General features: G+C 43.2%; 1 protein-coding gene across 2 annotated transcripts; it reads left to right on the forward strand.

Moving 5' to 3' along the window:
- Positions 1 to 275: 275 nt before the first annotated feature.
- Positions 276 to 27,537, forward strand: plod1a (procollagen-lysine, 2-oxoglutarate 5-dioxygenase 1a). 2 transcript variants are annotated; one of them, XM_080535044.1, is made up of 20 exons: positions 276 to 410; positions 1,501 to 1,592; positions 1,983 to 2,116; positions 2,650 to 2,813; positions 3,225 to 3,337; positions 3,446 to 3,509; positions 7,376 to 7,473; positions 7,680 to 7,781; positions 8,202 to 8,333; positions 9,072 to 9,193; positions 10,535 to 10,639; positions 11,295 to 11,420; positions 21,197 to 21,338; positions 21,755 to 21,868; positions 22,434 to 22,499; positions 22,780 to 22,884; positions 24,120 to 24,266; positions 24,817 to 24,942; positions 25,255 to 25,380; positions 26,636 to 27,537. In XM_080535044.1, the coding sequence occupies exons 1-20, from the start codon at positions 332 to 334 to the stop codon at positions 26,789 to 26,791; spliced, it is 2,313 nt and encodes a 770-aa protein (XP_080391170.1). In that variant the 5' UTR covers positions 276 to 331; the 3' UTR covers positions 26,792 to 27,537. The 2 variants fall into 2 exon arrangements, with proteins under 2 accessions (XP_080391170.1, XP_080391169.1); XM_080535043.1 differs by lacking the exon at positions 25,255 to 25,380.

The following is a 27,537-nucleotide window of genomic DNA, read 5'->3' on the forward strand; positions in this document are numbered from 1 at the left end:
GAATGTTACATAATTTTGGGATAGGTGATATATTGAACCCTAATAAATGACCAGTGTGGTAGGGTGAGGGAGGGATACGAGGGAGGGATAGGGACTGTGACTGTCACTGAAGGGGAGGGATAGAGGGGAGGGATAGGGACTGTGACTGTCACTGAAGGGGAGGGATAGAGGGGAGGGATAGGGACTGGGCTGTCACTGAAGGGGAGGGGAATCATTTAGGAAGAACCAACTAGTGCCAACTTTACTGCCTAACAAGGAGTCCGTTATAAACCAACCAGCCTTCTAAATAGCCGATGCCTGCTGAAGATCGCAGTGAATATTTAAATCGAAAATGAGAGCTGTTGCCTTGTCTCTTTTCGCTGGGATTTCGTTTCTTGCATTTTCATTATGTTCCACAGAGCTGGAAGAAGGTAGGATCTGCTGGCATGGCAGCTTGCCCTACTAATATTGCCGAACATTTAGAAGTCTTTGCAAATTCCTCCAGCTTTCAGGCATGTCGTTTTTGTAACCCTTATGATCACGTACATTGCATGTATTCATAGTTAGTTGACCACATTCACACTGAAATCGAAGCTCTGTTTTTGGGACAGAACAGTTTACCGGATAGGATATTCTCGAGTCTTCCATGCCGATGACGTGGACGGGATGGTACCCTGAGTTAGCGGTAGTTTGGTTGTGTCTTGATAATAAAGATAATAATACACAATTATTTTAATGCTATACTGGGTGTGTCAATGCACGTCCTTAATGAGCGAAACACGCACCTGGAAGGGAAGTGATAGAGCTATATGTGCATGTATCTCAAATATCCAGTTTTTTTTTTTTATGAACGCATGGTACTCATTATAATTGGTGGTAATCTCCATGTAAATATGAAATATGACTACTTGCAAAAGCAAACATTGCATGTGTAATTATGCTGGTCAATGTGCATTGCGCGTTTTTCTGACAGACATGTAAAGGTGTATGTTTATGTTAATCTAGCCTACCACATTGATAGCCACGAAGAAACAAACACATCTTTATCATTTTCAAAGAATTCAAAAACAAAGAACTGAAATCCAGACGGATGGCACCGCATTCTATTGAACTTGCAGGAAACGAGGGGGGAAAACTTGGGCAGGCAGACACATGTCCTCACAGACCCTCAACATACAGGAATGTATTCAGTTATAGAAAAGACATGACATCATGATTTACTGCTCTGACCATAACCAATGATTAAGCATAATGTTGGACATAATGTTAGTCAATGAATGAGATGATGCTCATTGGAGCATGTGCATTCAGATATTTAACTATGCCCTTTGGGGGGTTCAGCTGAGTTCTTGTTCAATCCATTTGGCACTTCATTAAGAAGAAAATGCAAGGGGGTAATCCAAGGGTGTGTTCCAAAAGCATACATAACATTGACTGCATACATGTATTTACTTTTAGGTATGAATGCACCATTCAACCCTCATGTCACTAAACTCTATTAATAAAAGGTATGCTTTTCAGGAAACCTTGTCGTTGTGACTGTTGCGACCAAAGAGACAGACGGCTTCAGGCGTTTCATGAGGTCTGCCCGACATTTTAACTACACTGTCAAGGTATGGAAAATACTGCCAAGATCATACTGACAATCCCCCTCCTTCCCCCTCTCTTTCTCTTGTTCTCTTGCCTCTCTCCCCCCTGTGGCGAACATCAAGTTGAGGCCTTAAAACCTACCTTTTAATAGCCTTTTAATAGCCTTTTTAAATATTTATTATTTTAGGGTTAGCTCTTAGCACTTTCTTGTTTTTAATCTGTAGCACTTTGAGTTTTCCAAATGTAAAGTGCATTACAAATAACATTTATTATTTATTATTAAGTCTGGTGGGCTAATTTTGGAAACAGACATACTCTTTGTTAATGGGGCATTTTCTGATCTGTTTGTGACATGAAGAAGCTGGTGTATTGTGGGAATTGTGGTTTGACAGTTGTTTCCTTGTGGTTGGAAGGTGCTTGGAAGGGGGGAGGAATGGAGAGGTGGAGACTACATGTCTTCACCAGGAGGAGGGCAGAGAGTGCGTATCCTCAAAGCGGCTCTGCAGGAAATGACGGAGGAAGATAAGGTCATCCTCTTTGTCGACAGGTAGATGATACTTGGTGAACTGTCGATACCTTGTGAGCATGTACCTGTTATTGGCATGTCAGGATGGTGTCCTGGACACAGCTTAAGCCTAGTCCTAGACTAAAGCCTTGTCCTAGACCTAGACTAAAGCCTCCTCAAAGCAGGTTGTCACGATTTTAGTCAAAGACTAGGTTTAATCTTTGGCTGGAAAACCAACCCTACATGCTCAACTCCAGCCCAGCTCATACACAGGTGATATGTAGAGGCAGTGTTAGTAGTACTGGGTTAGAATAAAAATGTGCATCCTTTTAAGACCCCCAGAATACTTGAGAAACACTGATTTAGACATTTCTGATCACTGTCTTCGGAATGCAAGCTTTCTTTGAGGACAGTCATAATCAAATGGACTAAAATAAACATATTTACATCAGTCTGTACACAAAGAATGCCAGTGTTTACAGGCATACAACCCTCTATTCCTCGGATGTGTTATGTAATGTTGATGATTGAATGTGTCTCAATAAGGTTTTATTCTTTTCTCATGCTCTGAACAGCTACGATGTAATCTTCGCCTCTGGTCCCAAAGAGCTGCTGAAAAAGTTCCAGCAGGCGAAACACAAAGTGGTCTTCTCTGCAGAGACCCTCATCTGGCCGGACAGACACTTAGAGGACAAGCACCCCCACTTCACAGACGGCAAGAGGTTCTTGGGGTCAGGGGGTATGTACTGTCAATAAGCCATTCACAGTCATCTAGCAATAGCTGGCAGATATTTGTTAGAGGTAACATTCCTCCCAAAAAATATTTGTGGGTGTTAGTGGTGCTATAACCCCAGTGTGAATGTATTATCCAAAAGTAGAAAACGTAGGGTTAGCGCAAACATTATAGGCCTCTCTGTCCACATATTTATTACACAAACAGTGTAGAAACTGTGCATGATTTACACTGGCAGCTTCAGACTAAGTTTCTGTTTTACGGTACAATGTTAATGTTTAAGTCAGCTGTTTGTCAGGAAACCAAGTGGTCCAGAGGACCAAACATTGGACCAAACATGCTCATGAATTGGTTAGCTTAGTTCCTTCCTGCACTGCTTCAGATTGTTGCTCTGCCACGGTTTCTTTGTGTCCCCAGGTTTCATTGGCTACCTTCCCAACCTCAAAGAGATGGTTGCTGATTGGTCAGGAGAAGACAATGAGAGTGATCAACTCTTCTTCACCAAGATTTATATCAACCCAGAAAAAAGAGTAGGAATCTTACATCATATGGTTCTTTTTATGCTTCTTCGTTTTGTAGTGTGACACATATTTTACACTAAGTAATTTATTCATGGTTTGTTGTATTTCTTCTTCTAGAAATCCATAAATATAACACTGGACAACAAATGCAGATTGTTTCAGAATCTTCATGGGGCTCTTGGTAAGTTTCTTTTCCCACTTTCAACTAAGTTTTGTACTCATATCTCGTATGTTACAATAATCCAAAATAGCAGTAACTCATGAAATAAAATTAGGATATTTTTGAATAGTCATAAATAGTGATCTTATAAGTTGCCTTGTCCACACCCAAGGCCCCTGTTTCACTGAAAACCTGCTAAAATCACTTTTTCGCATCCCTACTCCCTTCTGAGGGGTAAATCACATGTGGTGTTTCAGTGGACTCTACAGAGGTGCCTTTAGAAGTAAAGAGGAAAATGAGAGCTCCCCTCTGCTTTCACTTCCTGCTTGGCTGTAGTACTAGGGATTAGGTGCTGGCTTTGATGAAGACGTCCTGCTGATTTTCATTAGGACGGAATCTTCCAGATCCATCTGCCCCTGGAGCAGTTGCAGTTTGGACTGTAGCCAGATTGCCATGAGCTATCTCTCATCCCTCACTCACTCTGTCTTTCTCCTCTCTGTTCCTCCTACCCGCACTCCCCCCCCCCCCCCCCTCTCTCTGCCGTCTGCTTTAGGAATTTATGAGTTTGCTGTGAGAGAGGGATGTGCCTCAGCACACGTAGTCCAGCAATGGGGAGGGAGAGAGAGAGGAGGGAGAGAGGGAGGGGGAGGAGAGGGGGAGCGGGGGAGGAAGCAGACTTTTCCATGCTTTTTCTATTAGAGCACAGTGCTTGGTGTGTGTTGTGTAAACAGCAGACAGCTGCGTTTACAGGGGTCAGTGCTACATTCCCCACCGACTCCACAACAACACATGTCCTATATGTAACTACAGACATAGCATAGGCTGTGTTCGAAATGGCATACTAGCATACTGCATACTACATACTCAATGAGTATATACTGCATACTGCCTACTAAATTCATAATAAGTATGCCATTACCAGACGACTGTTCACACTGAAGTATGCAGCTCAGTATCCCAGAATGCATTTCGCACTGGCCGGCAGCGAGGATTTTAAAGCAGGTTAAACCTCCATGGGCTAAAATCTGTAATTTTGGCTTATTATTATTATTATACATGTCATTTTATTATTATTAATAATAATTCTTATTTTGTACGTTTTAATATGTTTTCAGGTGAGAAAGTAACCATGTATATTCCCAAAATGTGGCCAGTTTATCAAAATAACCTTTAGACGTTTGTTTTCCACTTCTGTAGGCTAACGTTAGCTAGCTACGTTACGTTAGTTAGATACCTTTACTGCGGGGTTCGACAGAAATGTCGGAACATAATAGCTAAACAAGTTGTAAAATGATTTGAGGGTCAATATCTTTAGCTAGCTAAAGTAACTAGCTTATTATATTGTTGTCTTAGCAGTTGGTAAAAGCACAGGATTAAAATAAATATATATGAGCAATAACATATGAATGAATGAATGGTCTTTATTGTCATTGCTGCAGTACAGGTACCAAACAACGAAATTTAGGAGGGGTGGCTCCCCTGGTGTTAGGAAAGAAAAAAAAACACTTTTAAAAAAATCACAAGAAGGGAAGGAGCTGGTTTACATAAATAAAGGCTATGTACACTATCCACTATACTATACTGTACAGATAGACGGCTAGGGTTGTCATATTGCACAATAGTGTTATTGCACATTTATTTAAAGTGTCGCAGTTTGCAGGCTTGAAATGTACATATTTGTGCCTCAGCACTACACCTGATTTTTTCAGTCCAGCAGCTGCCATCAATCCGTCCAGACTGTCCAGGGCCCAGAACCTAGGTCTTTGCTGTGTTCAGGGCCTGGACGGCCCTGTGGTAGAAGCTGTTCTTCAGTCTGTTTGTCCTTGCGGCCAAGGTCCTGAACCGCCTTTTCGAGGGCAGCCGGGTAAAGTGTTCGTACCCAGGGTGGGTTGGGTCCCTGGAGATCTTGGAGGCCTTCCTGAGACAGCGTGTGTTGTACAGCTCTTCCAGAGAGGGGAGGGGGGCGCCGGTGATCTTCTGTGCTGTTCTCACGACTCTCTGTAGCGCATTTCTCTCCGCGGTTGTGCAGCTGGAGAACCAGTTGCAGATGCCGTAGGTGAGGATGCTCTCCACTGCGCCGCGGTAGAAGGTCACCAGTATCTCCTGCTTGCTGTGTTCCTTCCTGAGGACTCTCAGGGTGTATAGCCGCTGTTGTGCCTTCTTGATGGTGGCTTTTGTGTTGTCCTTCCAGGTCAGGTCATCCCACATGTGCATCCCCAGGAATCGGAGGGTTGAGACTCTATCCACGCTCTCTCCGTCGATGAGCAGGGGCTGGATCTCGGACTTTTTCCTCCTGAAGTCTACGATGATTTCCTGGGTCTTTGACTTGTTCAGCAGCAGGTTGTTAACCTTGCACAGCTTGCTCAGTTGCTCTACCTCATCCCTGTACGCCGCCTCGTCCCCCCCCGAGATGCATCCCACCACGGTGGTGTCGTTTGCAAACTTTACGATGGAGTTGCTGGGGTGGACGGGGGTGAAGTCGTAGGTGTAGAGGTTGTAGAGGATGGGGCTTAGCACGCAGCCCTGGGGGGACCCAGTGCTGAGTCTGAGGGCTGTGGAGGTGTGGGGGCCCACCCGCACCCTCTGGGGGCGGTCGGTCAGGAAGTCCTTGATCCATGCACATATAGAGTGTGATAGACCCAGGTCTAGTAGTTTGGTCACTAGCCTGTCTGGAAGGATGGTGTTGAAGGCGGAGCTGAAGTCCACAAAGAGCAGTCTCGCGTAGCTGTTTCCCCTCTCCAGGTGGGATAGAGTGGCGTGGAGAGTCGTCGCGATGGCGTCCTCTGTGGACCTGTGGGCTCTGTAGGCGAACTGGTATGGATCCAGGTTGGGCGGGAGGCGTGTGAGTATGTGGGCCCGGACTAGTTTCTCGAAGCACTTCATGATGATTGGTGTGAGTGCCACCGGGCGGTAGTCGTTTAGGCAGCTCACCGTGCTTTTCTTCGGGACTGGGATGATAGTTGAGGTTTTCAGGCAGGGTGGGATGGTGGCCTGGGACAGGGACTGGTTGAAGATGTTGGTGAAAACCCCGGCCAGCTGGTCGGCGCAGTCCCTCAGCACCCGTCCCAGGACGCCATCCGGCCCCGAGGCTTTCCTGGGGTCCACCGCCTTCAGCACGCGTCTCACTTTATGCTCTGTGAGGCTGCTGAGAGCTGGAGTGTCGTGCTGCTTGCTACAGCAAGCACACTAAAAACCAACTTAGAGTGCAAAAAAGCAGCATGCGCACACTCAAACGTTGTTTATTGCGAGTTTTCGGTCTCTTCAGGCTATCGGACCATGTAAACAACAGCTGTATGATGAGTTTGTATGACACAGTTTGACAAGACTGAAGAGACAATGCATTTTGGGGAAGTTGAGTATGAAAAGTATTTCTTGTGTACACAAATTTCACATTCTATGCAGTGTGAACGCACTACATACTCAAATCTACATCATACATAGTATGAATAGTATGCTAGTATGCTATTCCGAACACAGCCATACAGTGATAATTCACCCAAAATGGAAGTGAAACTAGATGTTTTTTGGATCTTAAAAGTCGACTAATGATGAATAAATCAGTTTCCCATGCAATCTGTTGTTTAGATCTGGTGTCGCTCCTCAGTGTATGCAATGAATGAGTAAATCCTTTAAAGTTGTAAAACTAACAAGCAGTAAGAAATGGACTCTTGTTGATATTAGATTCGACCACTGGAGGTCTCCATTTAGATCACTTTTATATCTTCGATTTCGACCGCTTTTGTAGGGATTCCAGAGGGACCATATTTGGGTTATATTTACATTAAGTCCAACAAGTTTATAAGCTGTGTGTGTGTGTCCGTGTGTGTGTGTCCGTGTGTCCGTGTGTCCGTGTGTCCGTGTGTCCGTGTGTCCGTGTGTCCGTCCAGATGAGGTGGTGCTGAAGTTTGAGGATGGTCAAGTGCGTGCCAGGAACGTGCTGTATAACACATTGCCTGTGCTCATCCATGGGAACGGGCCAACCAAGGTAACAATCCAACATCACAACCTTGGCCAATTAACAAACAGATTGACATTGGCAAAAAACGATTTAAGTCTTGGGGAGAGAAACAACAGTTACATTAATGATAAGGAAAAACATGTCTCTCTCTCTCTCTCTCTCTCTCTCTCTCTCTCTCTCTCTCTCTCTCTCTCTCTCTCTCTCTCGCTCTCTCTCTGTGTTTTGTGTTGTAGCTCCAGATAAATTATCTAGGCAACTACATCCCCAAAGTGTGGACGTTCGAGACAGGTTGTACTGTGTGTCACGAGGACCTGCGGCTACTCTCTGGGCTCCAGGTGGGTTCAAGAAAAACAATAAACATAGTGCAAAAAAAACAAAACAAAAAACATGTCATGTTTAAAAGTTAACAGTGAGGCATGTGTATTCAGAGGGCATACTCATCGTTCCGTCGTCAAAATGTGGCTTTATTTTCCGTCCCACCCATATTGTGCAACTAGGTAGTCATTCCCTCCTTTATGTTCCTAGCTGTGCATTCAGCAAAATGCAAAAAAAAATCATGTACATCAGTACGTGTCACTTTTTTGTCACACAAGGACAGCACACTCCTTCTATAATAAGTATCACATGTTCCAGGTGGTTTTAAATAGAAGAATAGATAGAAGAACTGAATTTCTGACTACCTTAAGTGGTTGGTTCTTGTGTGACGTGGCTGCACATGACATGAAGTGACAGGTTTTTGCCGTCTCTCTCTGCAGGAGAGTGAGTATCCCCTGGTGGTCATTGGGATCTTCATCCAGCAGCCCACCCCCTTTGTCACGGTGTTCTTTGAGCGACTGTTCAAACTCAAATACCCCAAGAGCCGCCTCAAACTCTTCATCTCCAACCAGGTGAGAGAGACTAGAGATCCTGTTGGAAATGTGTCTTTCAGTGTCCATTTTGTCTCTGTCTTTTTTGGGAGGGGGGGGGGGGGGGGGTTGTTGAATCAAAGAGTTAATCTATGCACAACATGCCGCTGTGTAGGAGGAAAGGAAAGGAATACTAGTCCCTAATAGTTTCATCCAATGGACCAGACCAGAGCATACAATGGCTCACGTTATGTAGGAGTACAGTATGGGACAAATAGAAAGTAGTAAACTATTAGAAAGTAAACTACTACTCTGTTCTTTTGTCAAATCAATGTTTATGTAGCACATGTCAATGTTTATGTAGCACGTGTCAATGTTTATGTAGCACATGTCATACATGGATATATTCTGGCAGAGATGGTGAGTATAGGCAAGACAATTCACTCAGCAGCCTTTTCATCACACTGCTATGATGCTATCACGTTGCTCTGAAGCCTCTTCCTTGGTGAACGTGAAGAATTGCACAGACAGTACAGGACAAGAGTGACAAGCATGTGGTAAAGCTAAACAACAGAACAAGTAAAAACTAAGGCTTTTCTGTACAATGAGCTCACTTCTGGACATTATTTCAGACTATTTAAGGGACAACTTTTGGCTTGTGATCACCCCCGGTGGCAACAATCTTCCATCATTGAACTTTTATGTAAGACGCTTTTAAAAGAGCATCCACTAAATGACAAAAGTCTTTAGACTGAAATGTAAAATCATTTCCGCTCCAAGGAGGCGCACCACGAGAAGCAGGTCAGCTCTTTCCTGGAGGCCCATGGGACAGAATACCAGGACGTCAAGGTCATCGGGCCTGAGGAGAACGCGGACAGTGTGACCTCACGCAACCTTGGCTTGTGAGTTTATAATAATAATAATAATAATGAGAATAATAATGCATTTATTTTGTATAGCGTTTTTCTCAGTACTCTCTCAGTAAAGACACTACATTCCATGGAGAGAACAAGCATCGGTAGATAAATACAACATAAAACAAAAGCACAGTTATTAAAAACCTAAATAATCACCATTTCCAAATCATTTTTACATTTACATTTTTGGCATATTCCAAAGCGACTTACAATTAATACATTTGACTAAGCAAGTGAAAAGAAACAAAACAAAAGACAAAATACTCAGTGCTGGGGGTTGTAGATGTCTCAGGAAGAGCAGTTAAGGTGTAACCTGAAGAGATGGGTCTTCAGTCTGGAAGATGGGTAGTGACTGCAGGGTTAGGGTTCTGCAAATCCTAACCTGAACTACACCCCTCAAACAAATTAAGGGAACACTTAATCATCAGAGTATAACACCAAGTCAATTCAACTTCTGGGATATCGATCTGTCCAGTTAGGAAGCGTAAATGATTGTTAATCAATTTCACCTGCTTTGGTGCAAATAAAAGCGACAACAGGTGGACAGGAGAGGCAACGCCACAAAAAGGAAATGGTTTTGCAAGTGGTGGCCACACACCATTTCTCTCTCCTTATCCTTCCTGACTGATTATTCTCTAGTTTTGCATTTTGCTGGTGCCCTTGCACTGTGCAACTCGATTGGCATTTGCCAGAGAACACCAGAATTGGCAGGTTCACCATTGGTGCCGAATTCTCTTCACAGATGAGAGCAGGTTCACACTGAGCACATGTGACAGACGTGAAAGAGTCTGGAGACGCCATGGCGAACGTTATGCTGCCTGAAACATCATCCAGCTTGGCGTGTCAGTGATGGTCTGGGGAGACATATCCTTGAATTGTTCCCTTCATTTCTTTGAGCAGTGTATTTAGGGGGTAACACAAGACTGACCTCAGATCAAGGGACACTTCCTACGTCCTGTTATACCTGTGCTTCTGTGTCACCCCGAGCAACGTAGCATGTCATAACATATCATAACATATAATTTAGGGCGCAGTGGTAGCCTAGAGGTTAGAGAGGTCGGTTAGCAAACCTCAGGAGGGAGTTGCATGTGGAGTTGAGCAAGGCACTTAACCCCTAATTTCTCCATGGTCGCTGACTATAGCCGACACTGTGCCTCGAGCAAAAAAAGACAAAAATCCTACAATTGACAGACAAGTTGATTGCATGGCAAATAAAACATTCCTCTTCTTCATACCAACATGTAAAGTATTACTGGCATGTTGATTCTGCAATGTCAGGAGGAAGGGCATGGTTTTATTTACACTCCTCTGGTCTTTTCCTTCCAGTGAGTTCTGCCGGCAGGATAAGGACTGCCAGTATTTCTTCAGCGTGGACGTCGAAGTGGTTCTGAAAAACGAGGACACCCTCAAAGTTCTTATTGAGCAGAATGTGTAAGTACAAGTCAAAACAAGCCCAGCAGGTCTGCCAACCCGCAGGCCAAGCCAAGTCTTCTGACCCCTACTGTTTATGCTCTCATCGGATAAACTCCAAATATACAAGCATCATGGCCTTTCTTTTTTAGAGGGTGAAAACATTAGAGGAAGAGTCTGGAGTCTTAAATTCCGATTAGGTCTTGTGTGAAACTCAGTGGTGTAGTCTACGTGATATGCAGGACTACGCCGTATACACACTAGGAAAGGCCAAGGATTTCCATATACCCACTTAAAAATGTGTGAGGATACGTAACAGCGTTTTGTGACAGAACTTTCACTTTCATTCATAAAATTCACCCCGTCTGTGTTACGAAGCACTTGAATTTTGGACCATTGGGACTGACTATTGCGTCATATACCATCAACGGGGGGAGATGCGACATGAAATATGTCAAAATGCAGCACTATCATGCACAGATCAGCCTTATAACATGTAATGTTATATATATATATATATATATATATATATATATAACGTTAGACAGGGAGCGCAGATTTATTTTTTTATGGGGTTCCGAAATGAACGATTTGAGGCTGGGAGGGAAAAATCACAGTATACCCACTAGAAAAAACTAGACTACACCACTGGTGAAACTGTCCTCCTTCCTGCCAGGCCTGTCATCGCTCCCATGATCACTCGAGCTGGCCGTCTCTGGAGCAACTTCTGGGGCGCACTCAGCGCGGACGGCTTCTACGCCAGGTCTGAGGACTACGTGGACATTGTGCAAGGACATCGAGTGTAAGTCTGTGACATCGTTCTTCTCACCCATAACTTACTAATCAATGAGCCAACTAACTGAGGCACAGTATTCCTATAATGTCATACTCGTATTTACTCATTTACTACTAATGTGTCATGTGTGACACGGCCTGGTAAAAAGGTCTGCAAATCTCAAGTCGCGCAAATGACCTTTTTTTATTTTATAAAGTGTTCTCCGTTTTCTTCATATTACGAAAGTTTAAGTGTTGAAGTATGGAGAGTGGATCGTGCCACATTTAAATGCAATACACACATCGGAATGCAATACACACATCGGAATGCAATACACGTGTAACACTAAATACAATGCAAAAATACGGCATATTTGTGCCAAAATAAAATCAATGTGTATTACATTTGAGCGCAGCGTATTACATTTGGTCATGAGTGTATTCAATTGAGCATGTGTATTACATTTGGTCACGAGTGTATTCCATTGAGCATGTGTATTACATTTGAGCGCAGCGTATTACATTTGGTCATGAGTGTATTCCATTCAAGTGTCGGTGTACTCATTTGCATTGCTTTTCGATATCCGGTGTAATTTGCATTGTATTGCATTCGAGTGTTGGGTACTAATTTGAATTGCTTTTCGATATCCGATGTAATTTGCATTGTATTGCATTCCGATGTAGGTACCATATTTTCCTTCCGGTTCCGGCCATAGGTTCTGCCCTTTCCGGCCATAGGTAGCGCTATGATTCGCTATGATTCGCGATGCCAACGATGACGACGAAGACCCGTTAGTAGATCTGAAACTGTGTGTTTTGTGTGTGTTGTGTGTGTGTGTGTGTGTTTCGCGCGCCCGCGCGTGTGACCAATGTGTCACAGTGTGTGTGTTCAAGTGGTATCTTTGTAATCATGACAAGGTAGACATTTCTACAAATCTCTGCATTCTCTGTGCCATTATGCTTGTTAATCATTTTAATTCGTTAGAGTAAACTAATAGGTATGAAATGAAAAAAAGATTAATTACCTTTAGCTATGGTTAATGTAATAGGGTCAACCATTACATATCTTCTCCTATTATCTTTTATCACTTTCTCTTCAGAGAATGGTAGAGATGTATTAATTACTATGGCCACACCCCTCTTCTTACCATATGCCATCTCCCCCGCCCCCCCCCCTGGACATGCATACAACCTCCCCTACCCCTACCCATCTCCCCTAACCCTGCCACCCCCCTGATATGCATACAGCCTCCCCTACCCCTAACCACCTCCCCTGTCCCTACCATTGTCCTGAAATGGCCTGTCTGGTCAGATAGTTATTTTACACACACTACTTGGTCAGAAAAGTACTGTGGTTTCTGTGCCCCCTCGTTAATCCTTCAAGCAGTAAACATCGTTGTGCATGTGAGCGCATTTGGACAGCATACATGAGGGTACATCAGGGCAAGCTGCCATTTGAATCTAAACAGTGGCAATGTTACAGACAGTTCTATTAACATCTACACAGTGGCAATGTGAAACTAAACAGTAATCACTAATGCCACATCAACATGAAAGTAGTATACACTAATACAGTTAATATTACATACAGTACATTCGTAAGTGTATTCAGACCTGTCAGGACCAGAGGGCGGAACCCAGAAGCAGACAACGGAGAACAGGTAGTACAACAATAATAGTGATTTATTGTAAGGGTTGGGGTGTCAGGGGAAGCAGGTTGGAGGTAGGTAGAACAGGCAGGGGGTCAGGCAGGCAGGTAGTCAGACAGGCAGGGGGTCAGGCAGGCGGAGTGGTCGGCAGACAGGCTGGGGTCAGGCAGGCGGAGTGGTCGGCAGACAGGCAGGGGGTCAAGCAGGCGGAGTGGTCGGCAGACAGGCTGGGGTCAGGCAGGCGGAGTGGTCGGCAGACAGGCAGGGTGTCAGGCAGGCGGAGTGGTCGGCAGACAGGCTGGGGGTCAGGCAGGCGGAGTGGTCGGCAGACAGGCTGGGGGTCAGGCAGGCGGAGTGGTCGGCAGACAGGCAGGGGGTCAAGCAGGTGGAGTGGTCGGCAGACAGGCTGGGGGTCAGGCAGGCGGAGTGGTCGGCAGACAGGCTGGGGGTCAGGCAGGCGGAGTGACTAGAGAAGTCCAAATCCAGTGTCAGTTGTGGATACAGAAGCCACAAGATCATTTGAAAAATCCTGGAAGGATGTGTAGCGACCAGGTAGCTTTAACAGTTCTGAGCATGTGGCTGAAGTGGGCATCTGGACAAAGCAAACTTCAACATGAAGTACTTCTGGCAGAACACTCCACCCTACCCAGAACTTCAAAAGCTGGTTCAGTTCTTCTGATGTGGCTGCAGAAAAAAAGACACTTCACTCACAATAAGTCACACGCGTTTAACAAACTGACTATTTGACAACTGGACATCCACAGTGCTGTAAAATGTAACTACATTCCCTGAAATGTTCTGTTGAATACAATTGGACATTTCAATTTACCTGCAAGTCAGACAACAGAACATTCACGTACACAACGGTCTAGAATAAATAGCAATACAAATCGATTACTTACCTTTCTCAATATATTCCCTCAAGAACCCTGTCACACGACACCGGCATTCAAGTAGCGAGATATTGGTGGAGTAGTCGTCGTCCGAGTCTTCGCTCTCTGCTGTTGGCCACACAATTCGCCCTAGAATCATCTATGAAAATAAGACAATTTTACTCAAAATATTTGGATTATAGGACCAGTTAAAACTGTCATGTACACTTCCATAACATGGGACATAGTGAGTATACTGTACTCTTGGACATGCAAGGAGTGACAAGGCCAGTTATTGACTGGTGTGAGGCATCTAGTGCTCACTGTATTTGTAAGTGAGTTGCCAGTATGCACTGTATTGTGTAGTACTAATTTTGTTTGGATAAATAATTGACCATTCATATTTGATCAGTGTGTAATTATGATTTAATTTAATTAAAACATACTTATGAATATTATATTAAATGTTTGCCAAATAATCAGTTGGTTGCAACTTCAACATTACCACTAGATGGTCACTAAAACTTACACACTGATCCATTTGATGCCTTGAATGAATTTTAATACCTCTGGGACCACATTTACGCTTGACGATCTTGGAAGAAGAACCTCCACTGCCTCCGGTCTTTCCTTTAAAAGGTGAAGGACCTGACACTCCTTCAGCCCCTTCCTCAGCTGTTTCATCTGCTCCCTTCTCTGGCCAAGGACCTACAATAATAGTTATTAGAAGAAAAATATTTATAACAGTTATTAGAAGAAGAATCCACTTCTATGGCCAATGCCTTGCTTAAGGCATGAGCCTAACCTGATTACAACAGCAATCTCCAAAGGGCAATTGATTCAACAGCAAATACTGAAACCTACTGCATGGATGAGAATCTTCTCAGCCAGCCATTTCCTATTGTCAGAAGTGAGTTGGGGCAGGTCCCAGTTCAGGCACAGGTCATGCAGGGTTTGCTGTTCGTCTTCCCTGAGGTTTCTCTGGCCATCAAGCTGTGAATTACAAAACAAACAAAGCAGCACGAATCCTGTTAAAAGGTTACATGTAAATATTATCATGTTGTTACACAATCAGTTGACCCTTGATTTCAATTACTAGCAGGCACTTATCCCGAACTACATTACTGTTGTTCACCATTACAGCATTGTCGTCAAATGCAAATGATAAGCAAGGATATGGAGGGAAAATCTTTTAATAAACATGGAACTCACAATCTCAACCATTTCCCGTATGTCCATGTCTGGGCAGTCCAGACAGGACAGCTGAGTGTTGTCAAACAGTGCCTGGCTCAGTCCAGTCAACCTGGGACCCCCGTGGATAAAATAATGGCCAATCATTCTGCCCACAACCACAAAAAGCCCACTGTCAAGCAGGACTTTGGAAGTGGATGGCACAAAATGATTTTCCTCCCCTTCAAATAAAAGGGTCTTCCCTGGTCCACCTGGAAAATGGAGTGAGATGAGAACAAGTTTAATTTATCATCCACAATAGTTTTTTATGAATAAGCACAAAACGTGCTTTTTGTCATATCTGACACCTATTTGCCATTTGTAACAATATCACACATATTTTTGAATACTTGAAATAGAACTGCAAGAATATTACTATAACAACTACAATAATAAATAGAAGCTGATGAATAGAAGGGGGCTCGAGGGGCTTACGAGTTTGGCAATGTATAGCTTACATATACAAAAAACTGTGCATAGTACGTTGCACAATACATTATTTTATCTGTTTGGTTTTAAAGAGAGAATTCCTCACCTTACACCCACAACTTTTGCTGCCTGAGTGGCAGAAAGGACAGCCGTGTCCCTTCTGCCTTTTTAAAGGAGGAACTTGTGGTGGCTGGTTTTGGGCAACAGGCGCATAACGTTCCCTGGTAAAATTGATAGACAATGTAGCCTCACATGTAACTGTGACACATTGGTCACACGCGCGGGCGCGCGAAACACACACACACACACACACACACACACACACACAACACACAACACACAACAGTTTCAGATCTACTAACGGGTCTTCGTCGTCATCGTTGGCATCGCGAATCCTATGGCCGGAAAGGGCAGAACCTATGGCCGGAAAGGGCAGAACCTATGGCCGGAACCGGAAGGAAAATATGGGACCTACATCGGAATGCAATACAATGCAAATTACACCGGATATCGAAAAGCAATGCAAATGAGTACACCGACACTTGAATGGAATACACTCATGACCAAATGTAATACGCTGCGCTCAAATGTAATACACATGCTCAATGGAATACACTCGTGACCAAATGTAATACACATGCTCAATGGAATACACTCATGACCAAATGTAATACGCTGCGCTCAAATGTAATACACATTGATTTTATTTTGGCACAAATATGCCGTATTTTTGCATTGTATTTAGTGTTACACGTGTATTGCATTCCGATGTGTGTATTGCATTCCGATGTGTGTATTGCATTTAAATGTGGCACGATCCACCCTCCATATTGAAGAGCCCACTCAATATGGCAAACGACAGTTTTAGGATCACTATCGCTTATCGTTGAATTGGATTCACTGTATTGTCTGCCGTAGGCTACTGGGTAACGGCCAAGCTCCACCTGCTGCGTCGAGTCAACTCGCCATCGACGTTGCGTCAACTTCCCGTTGTCCAAGCTCCACCTGCTGCGTCGCGTCAACGTTGCGTCAACGTCAACGTTCTACTCTAGCTCCACTGGCATTTTTTGTATACAGGAATAATTTCACCCTTGACTGCAATTATGTCCACAACAATAACAACATCATACAGAACATTTTCCAATCAGGGTAATATTTTATCTACATATTCCCAAATAGATAGTTGCTAGTTCAGTAGATGTTCAACTAACTGTCAACAACATTTCAACTAACTAACCACTAATCCTAAACCTTGCCCTAACCTTAAATCTAACCCTATCCTTAACCATAAATCTAGTTACATACAAACGGAGATAGAACCTTATCATTCTAAACGGAGATAGAACCTTATCATTCTAAACGGAGATAGAACCTTCTCATTCTAAACGGAGATAGAACCTTATCATTCTAAACGGAGATAGAACCTTATCATTCTAAACGGAGATAGAACCTTATCATTCTAAACGGAGATAGAACCTTATCATTCTAAACGGAGATAGAACCTTATCATTCTAAACGGAGATAGAACCTTATCATTCTAAACGGAGATAGAACCTTATCATTCTAAACGGAGATAGAACCTTATCATTCTAAACGGAGATAGAACCTTATCATTCTAAACTACAGACATGTCAGATGATGATCATACCAACGTTTATTCATCTGATACATAGAGTATCCATTCCTGCAACAAGAGTTCACCACAGGTGCGGTGATTGACGCCCCACGGCGCCCACGTGGGGCGTCTCATTGTGACGTCTGCGTCCATCCACCGTCAAAAATCAAACTTTTTTGAAAGTCTACTTTGGACGCAGCCATCGGACGCAACGCTGACGCGACGCTACGCAGCAGGTGGAGCACCTTTCATTGATTACAATGCATTTGATCCCAATTTCGGACGCAACGCACATTAGACGCAACGCTCGATGGCCATGGTGGAGCTTGGCCGTAAGTGATACATGGCTTGTAAACAAACTTACGTTTTAGGACATGCTCAAAAGCAAGGACTGTGTAATCATCTAATTATGTGTAGTTATGTGTTTTTAGCATGTTGATGTTCTATCAGCATGTTCTGATGTGCTAAACATGCAGTTAGATGTTAGTATAGCAATGTGTTTTGATTCAGACCCATTTTCTCCATTTGTCCTTTTGAGGTGCACCAACATTCAGATAAGCATATCTTCTTCAACTATTTTCTGATTTCAATGATTAACACATCATTTGAAAGCTTACAATCTACACCTAATCTGTAAATCAGTAAAACTGAAAAATTACCTTGCCCTATTTGGGGACTTGTTCGCCCGACCCTGTCCCATATGTAAATAGTTTGAAGTGGTGGATGGTGGATACTCTCTCTCTGTGTGTGGATACTCTCTCTCTCTCTGTGTGTGGATGATCTCTCTGTGTGTGGATACTCTCTCTCTCTCTCTCTCCCTCCCCCTCTGTGTGTGAATACTCTCTCTCTGTGTGGATTCTCTCTCTCTCTCTCTCTCTCTCTGTGGATACTCTCTCTCTCTGTGTGGATACTCTCTCTCTGTGTGTGGATACTCTCTCTCTCTCTCTCCTTCTGTGTGTGGATACTCTCTCTCTCTCTGTGGATACTCCCTCTCTCTCTGTGTGTGTGTGTGTGTGTGTGTGTGTGTGTGTGTGTGTGTGTGTGTGGATACTCTCTCTGTGTGTGTGGATACTCTCTCTCTCTGTGTGTGGATACTCTCTCTCTGTGTGTGTGTGTGTGTGTGTGTGGATACTCTCTCTCTGTGTGTGTGGATACTCTCTCTCTCTCTGTGTGTGGATACTCTCTCTCTCTGTGTGTGTGGATTCTCTCTCTCTCTGTGTGTGTGTGGATACTCTCTCTCTCTCTGTAAGGATACTCTCTCTCTCTCTCTCTCTCTCTCTGTGTGTGTGGATACTCTCTCTCTCTCTGTGTGAGGATTCTCTCTCTCTCTGTGAGGATACTCTCTCTCTCTCTCTCTCTCTGTGAGGATACTCTCTCTCTGTGAGGATACTCTCTCTCTCTGTGAGGATACTCTCTCTCTCTGTGAGGATACTCTCTCTGTGGATACTCTCTCTCTGTGAGGATACTCTCTCTCTGTGAGGATACTCTCTCTCTGTGAGGATACTCTCTCTCTCTGTGAGGATACTCTCTCTCTCTGTGAGGATACTCTCTCTCTGTGTGAGGATACTCTCTCTCTCTGTGTGTGGATACTCTCTCTCTGTGTGAGGATACTCTCTCTCTCTGTGAGGATACTCTCTCTCTGTGGATACTCTCTCTCTCTGTGTGGATACTCTCTCTCTCTGTGAGGATACTCTCTCTCTGTGGATACTCTCTCTCTGTGAGGATACTCTCTCTCTGTGAGGATACTCTCTCTCTCTGTGGATACTCTCTCTCTCTCTCTCTCTGTGGATACTCTCTCTCTCTCTCTCTCTGTGTGGATACTCTCTCTCTCTTTCTGTGTGTGGATACTATCTCTCTCTCTCTCTGTGTGACTGGTGGGTACTCTCTCTCTCTCTGTGTGTGGATACTCTCTCTCTCTCTCTGTGTGTGTGGCAGTGTTGTAGTTGAGTCCCTAAATCTCGAGTCCGAGTCCCCAGTGTTCAAGTCCGAGTCGAGTCACGAGTCACGAAAATCAGGACTCGAGTCCGAGTCACGATTCTGTGAGCAGCCAGCCAGTCAGCCATCTAGCCAGCCAGCTAGCCAGCCAGTCAGCTAGCCAGCCAGCCATCCAGCCAACCAACCAGCCAGCCAGCCAGCCAACCAGCCAGCCAGCCAGTCAGCTAGCCAGCCAGCCAACCAGCCATCTAGCCAACCAACCAGTCAACTAGCCAGCCAGCCAACCAGCCATCTAGCCAACCAACCAGTCAACTAGCCAGCCAGCCAACCAGCCATCTAGCCAACCAACCAGTCAGCCAGCCAACCAGCTAGCTAACCAGCAAGCCAGCTGACCAGCTACCTAACCATAACCATCCAGCTAGCCAACCCATCAGTGTGTCAGTAGCGGGTGTTTTTACCACAGACGCGCAGAAACCTTATGAATGAATGAATTAATCTTTATTTCGAACATGATTTAAAATAATAAATAACTAATATGTAGAGTACAGTCCTATCAATTGTTCGAAAAGGAGTAGGAAGAAGCCTAGGCTTATCCTGTCCTACCCCTGTTTATACTTAACAATTATACTTACATTATATGATCCAATTAATTAATACATATATTTCAGTATCATCCGTTCTAATACTTTTTCATTCTTAATATACACAACATAAATAAATAAACATAATTTTCCATTCTTAATACTGAAACAACACAAAATATATACAGTAAATAACAAACATAAATAAATAACAAACATCAGTATCCACCAGTATCTTAGAATCTCTAGCTTCAATTAAACCAGCCAAACAATTTCTAAACAAGCTAGAAATAGATCGAAAGTAAACATGATTGTTTATTGTTCCTAACTTTGCTCGCCAAGCAAGCTTTGATATGCAAAAGCGAACCACACCAGCACTGCCGTTTTTATCGCAATCTGGACATGTTTAATCAATGTCAGCTAGCTACAGACACACTGATGGGTTGGCTAAGCTATAGCTACAACGTTATGACATAACCTGACATATTGCATCTTACTTACTTTTCGGGGTGCTTCCTTTCCTTGACCGTGTGGATGGTAGATGGTGGGTACTCTCTCTCTCTCTCTCTGTGTGTGGGTACTCTCCCTCTCTCTCTCTCTCTGTGTGGGTTCTCTCTCTCTCTCTCTGTGTGTGGGTACTCTCCCTCTCTCTGTGTGTGGGTTCTCTCTCTCTCTCTCTCTGTGTGCGGGTTCTCTCCCTCTCTCTCTCTCTCTCTCTGTGTGTGTGGGTTCTCTCTCTCTCTCTCTCTCTCTCTGTGTGACTGATGGGTACTCTCTCTCTCTGTGTGGATGGTAGATGGTGGGTACTCTCTCTCTCTGTGTGGATGGTAGATGGTGGGTACTCTCTCTCTCTCTCTCTGTGTGACTGGTGGGTTCTCTCTCTCTCTCTGTGTGACTGGTGGGTACTCTCTCTCTCTCTCTGTGTGACTGGTGGGTACTCTCTCTCTCTCTATGTGTGACTGGTGGGTACTCTCTCTCTCTCTCTGTGTGACTGGTGGGTACTCTCTCTCTGTGTGTGGATGGTAGATGGTGGGTACTCTCTCTCTCTGTGTGGATGGTAGATGGTGGGTACTCTCTCTCTCTCTGTGTGACTGGTGGGTACTCTCTCTCTCTGTGACTGGTGGGTACTCTCTCTCTCTCTGTGTGGATGGTGAATGGTGGGTACTCTCTCTCTCTCTGTGTGGATGGTGAATGGTGGGTACTCTCTCTCTCTCTCTGTGTGACTGGTGGGTACTCTCTCTCTGTGTGGATGGTGAATGGTGGGTACTCTCTCTCTCTGTGTGGATGGTGGGTACTCTCTCTGTGTGTGGATGGTGGATACTCTCTCACTCTCTCTGTGTGTGGATGGTGGGCACTCTCTCTCTCTCTTCATCTCATCATACAGATCCTACATCATACTACACCTGTATGATGTTTGTTTTAGAAAGTGCTTTGTACACAATGTATGGAGAATGTTTTATAAATAAATATAAATAAAGTTGTTCTCATTTCAGGGGTGTGTGGAATGTGCCGTACCTGTCGCGGGTGTACCTGGTGAAGGCGAGTCTTCTTCATGATGAACTCTCAGCTAAGGACCTCTTCCACCACAACACCCTGGACGCTGACATGGCCTTCTGTCACAATGTCCGCAATAAGGTCTGTGGGGTCGGGCCATGATGGATGGATGGATGGATAGATAGATAGATGGATCGATAGATTAGTTGATTTATTGATTTTTTTTAAAGACATAAAATGACAGTCAGCGTCTCAGTGCAGGATCAACAGATTAAAGGAAGAGTTCGCCCAAATTACAAAATGATATTTTTGGAATACCTTGGTTACCATACCTTGTCAGCAGTCAGTGGACAAAGAAAGAGTTGAATCCACTTTTTAGGTTTATTTATTGCCATATATGCATGTTCTCTACCTATGTTCTCACCAAAAAGCTGTGGAAGTAAATTTTCCCCTAAATGTTAGAAATGTCATTCCTGAATCACCCCAAATTCTCAGTGACTTAAATGGAAACAACTCTCAGATGATTGACTCTCTCATCCTATCCTTCTGTTTTATAGGGAGTCTTCATGTACACCACAAACTTGCACACCTTTGGACGGATCCTGTCCACAGACAACTACCAGATGAACCACCTCCACAATGACCTCTGGCAGATATTCGAAAACCCTGCGGTGAGAATAGAGCTGTAGAAAGCAGTCACTCATGAGATTGAAACCCAACCGTATTCAGACATAGGCAGGAATCTAACTGTGTTCAGACATAGGCGGGAATCTAACTGTGTTCAGACATAGGCAGGAATCTAACTGTGTTCAGACATAGGCAGTAATCTAACTGTGTTCAGACATAGGCAGGAATCTAACTGTGTTCAGACATAGGCAGGAATCTAACTGTGTTCAGACACACTAGGATTATGTGTAGCTCGCCCTTTTTTTGAGAGTTGGCTTGAAGTGCAATTGGCACAGTGTTGTTATGGGATGATTGCATTATGATTAAATAAAAGGTGAAAACTAGGCCCCGGCCTGTGTCCTGGTCAGGTGACATGACCAGGGAAAACACAGGGCCTTTACTATGTATACTATTCTGTATGACTATGGTAGGTTAAGAATGACATGACATGACACCTTCACATTTCCCTTGATATGCATGTAGACAAAAGTATGAAAGTTAAGATGTTCAGATTATTTCATGATTCTAATGATGTTGCTGTGATGCTTGTCTGTTCTCCCTTCTCCTCAGGACTGGGAGGAGAGATACATCCATCAGAATTACAGTCGGATAATGAAAGACAAGCTTATCGAAACCGTGAGCACCCCCCATATGTCCACTACAGCCTAACATAGATGGTTACTCAAGATGCCTAACATGAGAATGATTGATAAAAATGGCAAATAAAGCTTAATTTAATTTCGAAGGTGCTGGATAGACGCACTTAATGTATGAAGAGAAAATAAATGGAACGTACAAACTGTGTGCTTCCTGTTTTAAGGACACTGGGTTTATTGACAAAGTTGGACATTCTTCTGTTCATCTTTGAAAATGCAAGGTCGTTCATGTTTGTTATGATGGTGCTTCCCTCCCCTAGCCTTGTCCTGATGTCTACTGGTTCCCACTCTTCTCTGATACTGGATGCGACCACATTGTTGAGGAAATGGAACACTTTGGGAAGTGGTCAGGTGGTGATAATACGGTACTGTATGTTTTATTACATCTATCACAGTTTGGTACGGCAGCTCGGACAGTAAATCAAAAAGGAAACTACAGCAAATAGTAAGGAAATCATCCAAGATCATCGGCACCCCTCTCCCATCAGTTGAATCACTGTATCTCAAACGCACCACAAATAGAGCACATAAAATTATCTCTGACCCCTCCCACCCTGCTCACCACCTGTTTCAACTGTGGCCCTCTGGACGGCGCTACCGATCCCTGGCCACCAAAACATCCCGCTTCAAAAACAGTTTTTTCCCCTCTGCCATAAGGACTCTCAACACCTGACTCACTGCACTGTATAAATTGTAAATTGTAAATATGTTCTTGTCTTGTCTTGTGGTTATGTGTGTTCATGTCCATGTAATAGTCATGTACAATGTGTGTATGTTTTTTGACACTGCTGTTTGAGCTGTACCGACAACAAATTCCACCGACCTAGGTCGTGTGGTCATTAAACTATTCATTCATTCATTCATTAGCATATTGTTAGCTAAATGTTTTAGACATATTCCCTCTATTTCAGGGCTCGAAAATATTGGGAAAAGATCATATAAATGTCCAAATAAAGTACAAATGTTTAGTGTTTGGTTAACAATCCTTAATAACTGCCTGAAGTCTGTGACACATTGACCCCACTAGATGCTGTCTTTTGCCTAAAATCTCCATCATCATCATCATCATCATCATAAATGTATGATTTGATTTAAATCAGAAAATGTACTTGGCCAGTCAAGAGCTTTCTATCTTTTGGCACTGAAAAAGTCCCTAGTTGCTATGACGAAACACTGTCCAATACATTTGGAGGCATTTGCTTGTGCTCAAGCAGACAAGCTGTTTCTGTTCATTCAACAGTATGATAAATGAAGACACGTTAGTACGTTCTTAAGGCAGATATACATTCTGTACATTCTGCTGCTGTCAGGATTAATATCATCAATTAATACAAGTTCTTATGGCAGCTATACATGCCCGTACATGTTTCACAAAAAGGTGGTATGCTGTAAATCTTGGGCAGATCCTTTTTTCTTTCCTGTTGCAATCACTCTGGTACATGATCATATTAGTCTTATCTGTCAACAAGACCGTTTTTCCAGACCTTTAGGGTATTAAAAAGGGTTGTCATTTCTAAATGGTGTGGCACTGTATACATCCTTGACATATCTATTATACCTACTATTGAGAAGTTCATCATGGTGCTGTTTTATGTTTTAGGACCAAAGGATTCAGGGTGGCTATGAGAACGTCCCCACTATTGATATCCACATGAACCAAGTTGGTTATGAGAAAGAGTGGCAGAAGCTCCTGTTGGATTACATCGCACCAATCACTGAGAAGATGTTTCCAGGGTATTACACCAAGGTAAGGTCTATTTTACCAAATATCTTGCATGCAAGTTGACAGTCACATGATAGAAATACTATTAGGATCTAAATGAGTCAACCCTGCACTGTAGAGAAACCAAGGAGAGCATTTACTGCAAAAACAGTTCAGACATTCTCAGCTGATAACATGTTGTATTGTGTTAGCTGTATAGATATGAGCAGAATATATAACTTATATTTTCTCCAGTATGTACAATAAGACCATCTCTTCTTATTAGTATGGTAGTTCAGAATTTTTAGATATCGAATGTGGTGTGAAAGAATCGTATCTTCCTGGAGAGTAAATGTATTCACAAGACATTTTTCGGATGATTTTCTAATGATAAAGATCCATATGATTTGTTGTGTCACACACACACACACACTTGATGATACAAATCTGTTTAGAATAGCCTATATTATCCCTACAATACATATAGAAAACATCTTATAGATTATACTTACATGTGTTGTTTCCTTAGAGGAAATGGCCAGAGAGCTCTAGTGTCCCATGTCTTCCTGCTGACGTGCGTCTCTTCTCTCATCAGTGTACCTCTTACCTCAACTTTGTGGTGAGGTACAAACCTGATGAGCAGCCGCTGCTCACGCCTCACCACGACGCTTCCACTTTCACTATTAACGTAGCTCTCAACAGAAAAGAGATTGACTATCAGGTAAATGAGTACTGTGCCTGACACGGTACACAGTCAAACTGGCAGGTAACACAGACAAACACCTTTCAAAATGGCCGCCTAGGGACATGGTGCAGGTGTGTTGCCCCCTCTCCCATCTCTTCTTTTTCTGGGAGTGCATCAGGGAGCTCGCTCGCTCTTTCTTTTTTTTTCCCTCTAGGTGAAAGGGCGCACGCACACACACACACACACACCCTCTCCTGACAGCAGCGGCTCCTCCTATGAATGCCTGCATGACTCTTTGCACCCCCCTGGTGTCTGTCTGTGTGTTTGTCTGTCTTTCTCTCTCTGCAGGCTCAGTTTGACTTGGCCTTTATAGTTAGGTATAAGCCAGACGAGCAGCCCCTTCTAAGGCCCCACCATGACGCGTCCACATTCACTATAAATGTTGCACTCAATCAAGTGGGGCTTGATTACCAGGTGAGTGTGTTTGGCTAATGCTGAGATGCTGATCCTTTTACTTCGTTTCAACCAGGTTTTTCACTTGTTTTAGCACCAGTGGAATAAACTCAAAGTGTAAACTCAGACTCCGCCCACACGGTGTAAATATGAATAGTCTTTATCTGACAGATCAGTGGGATGTAGTAGGGTTCAGCTTTTAGCACCATCCATCCCTCTGATCTATTAGATAAGTCTGTAACACAATATTGGGCCTCAGATTTCATAACTAAAGCCTGGATATATGACATTTTATATATACATGTATATATATATACGTTTATATTTATATATTATTATTATTATTATATTTATATATCGGTATATCTCCGGTAGGTCCTTCTCCCAGCAACAAAAAGGCCAATATAACCCATTCACTTACATGTGTAGACAAACAAGTTGCGCACTGATGTCCATGAGAAATGAATATGTAAGAGTAGCATATTAGGAAGGAAAGAATATGGGCTTTATTGCAAAGGCTAACTGGTCATGGCATGGTCTGCAAATCAAAAGGTGATGTCATAATTTCGGCATGGATCACTGTTATTATTATAGTATGTCTTCTGAAATGTCATTAGCATGTAGACCATTTCTTTGTTGTTATAGATAGTGAATGTTTTCATCCCATCCCACCTCTCTTCATTAGAGTTTCAATGTCATCTTTTCTTCTTTCGACATGAAAAAATAACAATTATTTTGTTTCTTCTTCATATCTGTCATATTACATCAGTGTTATTACTCTGCATTTTTCGTACTCAGACAATAAAAACACCAAACCCGATGTCACCTCACCTGGTTGGTCATGTTTAGAGAAGAAAGTTCTGTCTGTACACTGTCACGGTTTTACAGTTTATTATTTGTTGACTTCATTCCTGTTTACATGTAAGTTCCTGTGGCAAAAGCCTTCAGTCTTCTCCTGAGTAGTCCTGCAGTATAAGTTGACTGAATCGAAAATTGTTGGAAATAATTTGGAAAATATTTGGGGTGCTGTCGACTTTGCGCACTGGTCAGGCAGGGTTTGTACTTGTACTTTGTACTTGTTCAATTGATTACAATTGAGCCAAGAGAGCTAAATGAAGATCACCTCAAGTATTAGCCAAGTATTTGAAGTGCTTTCTTGTTGGCCCAGAAGAAATATTTCTCACTCACTGAATGTTAAATAGTGTATGTGTGACTGTGAGTCTCCAGGCTGGATGGTCCTGTAACGGTGTCTCTGTGTTTGGCTCTTCTCATAAAGGGTGGAGGATGCAGGTTCATTCGGTATAACTGCTCCATCGAGGCGCCACGCAAAGGCTGGTCCATCATGCACCCTGGACGCCTCACCCACTACCATGAGGGCCTCCGGACCACGGCGGGCGTCAGATACATCGCAGTGTCATTCATAGACCCCTGAGGGGCCGAGCCACTGCAGTGTGCTGCGCCATAGAACTCTATAGTGTTGTCGACGTCAATGTGTCCGTTTCTTCTATGGTGCCTTTTTACTGAGCTTGAGCTCATTCAGGAAAACCCCAGAAGCCAATTCTCGGTTTGCTGAACGTGCAGAAAGGACGTTCAAGTGTTTTATGTGGTTTTAGAATATTTTCTGTATTTGAAAACGATTCGAGTAAAAAAAAAAAAATAATAATAATAATAATTTGAGGATTTTATTTTACTGGAATCTTCTAGAGGTCTAGGTCTAGAGGTTAGTGTTTTCTGTTTTATACATTGTTCTAACAGTCATAGTGAAGCATATTCTATCTCATTGTTTTGTTGAATCCAGACACTCCTTGAATACTCATAAATGAGGTGATACACTATGCAATGTACAGGTCCATGGTCGAGGAGGTTATCAAAACCGCTATTTATTATGTGTTTCTCTGTGAATATATTCCAAAGATCCAATGTGGCATTTTCAAAGTGCAATATCGTAAGAACACAATTGGTCGAACATTCTCACTCCCCCTGTAATTTTTCATGTTGAAAACAGGACATGTATTTTAATGTTAATTTTATATTTTACTTTCTGTTTTTATGACAAGTGACAGTTGAGGACAAAGTTCCACTGAATTGACCCAATAACATGTAACATGTAAATGCAAGATGTCTCATTCAGATTTGTTAGTTGTTATGGTAGGAATAGTTGTGAAAATGTCAATAAAA

Source organism: Nansenia antarctica (assembly GCF_963989245.1).
Source record: "Nansenia antarctica genome assembly, chromosome: 6".
Classification (NCBI taxonomy): Eukaryota; Metazoa; Chordata; class Actinopteri; order Argentiniformes; family Microstomatidae; genus Nansenia; species Nansenia antarctica.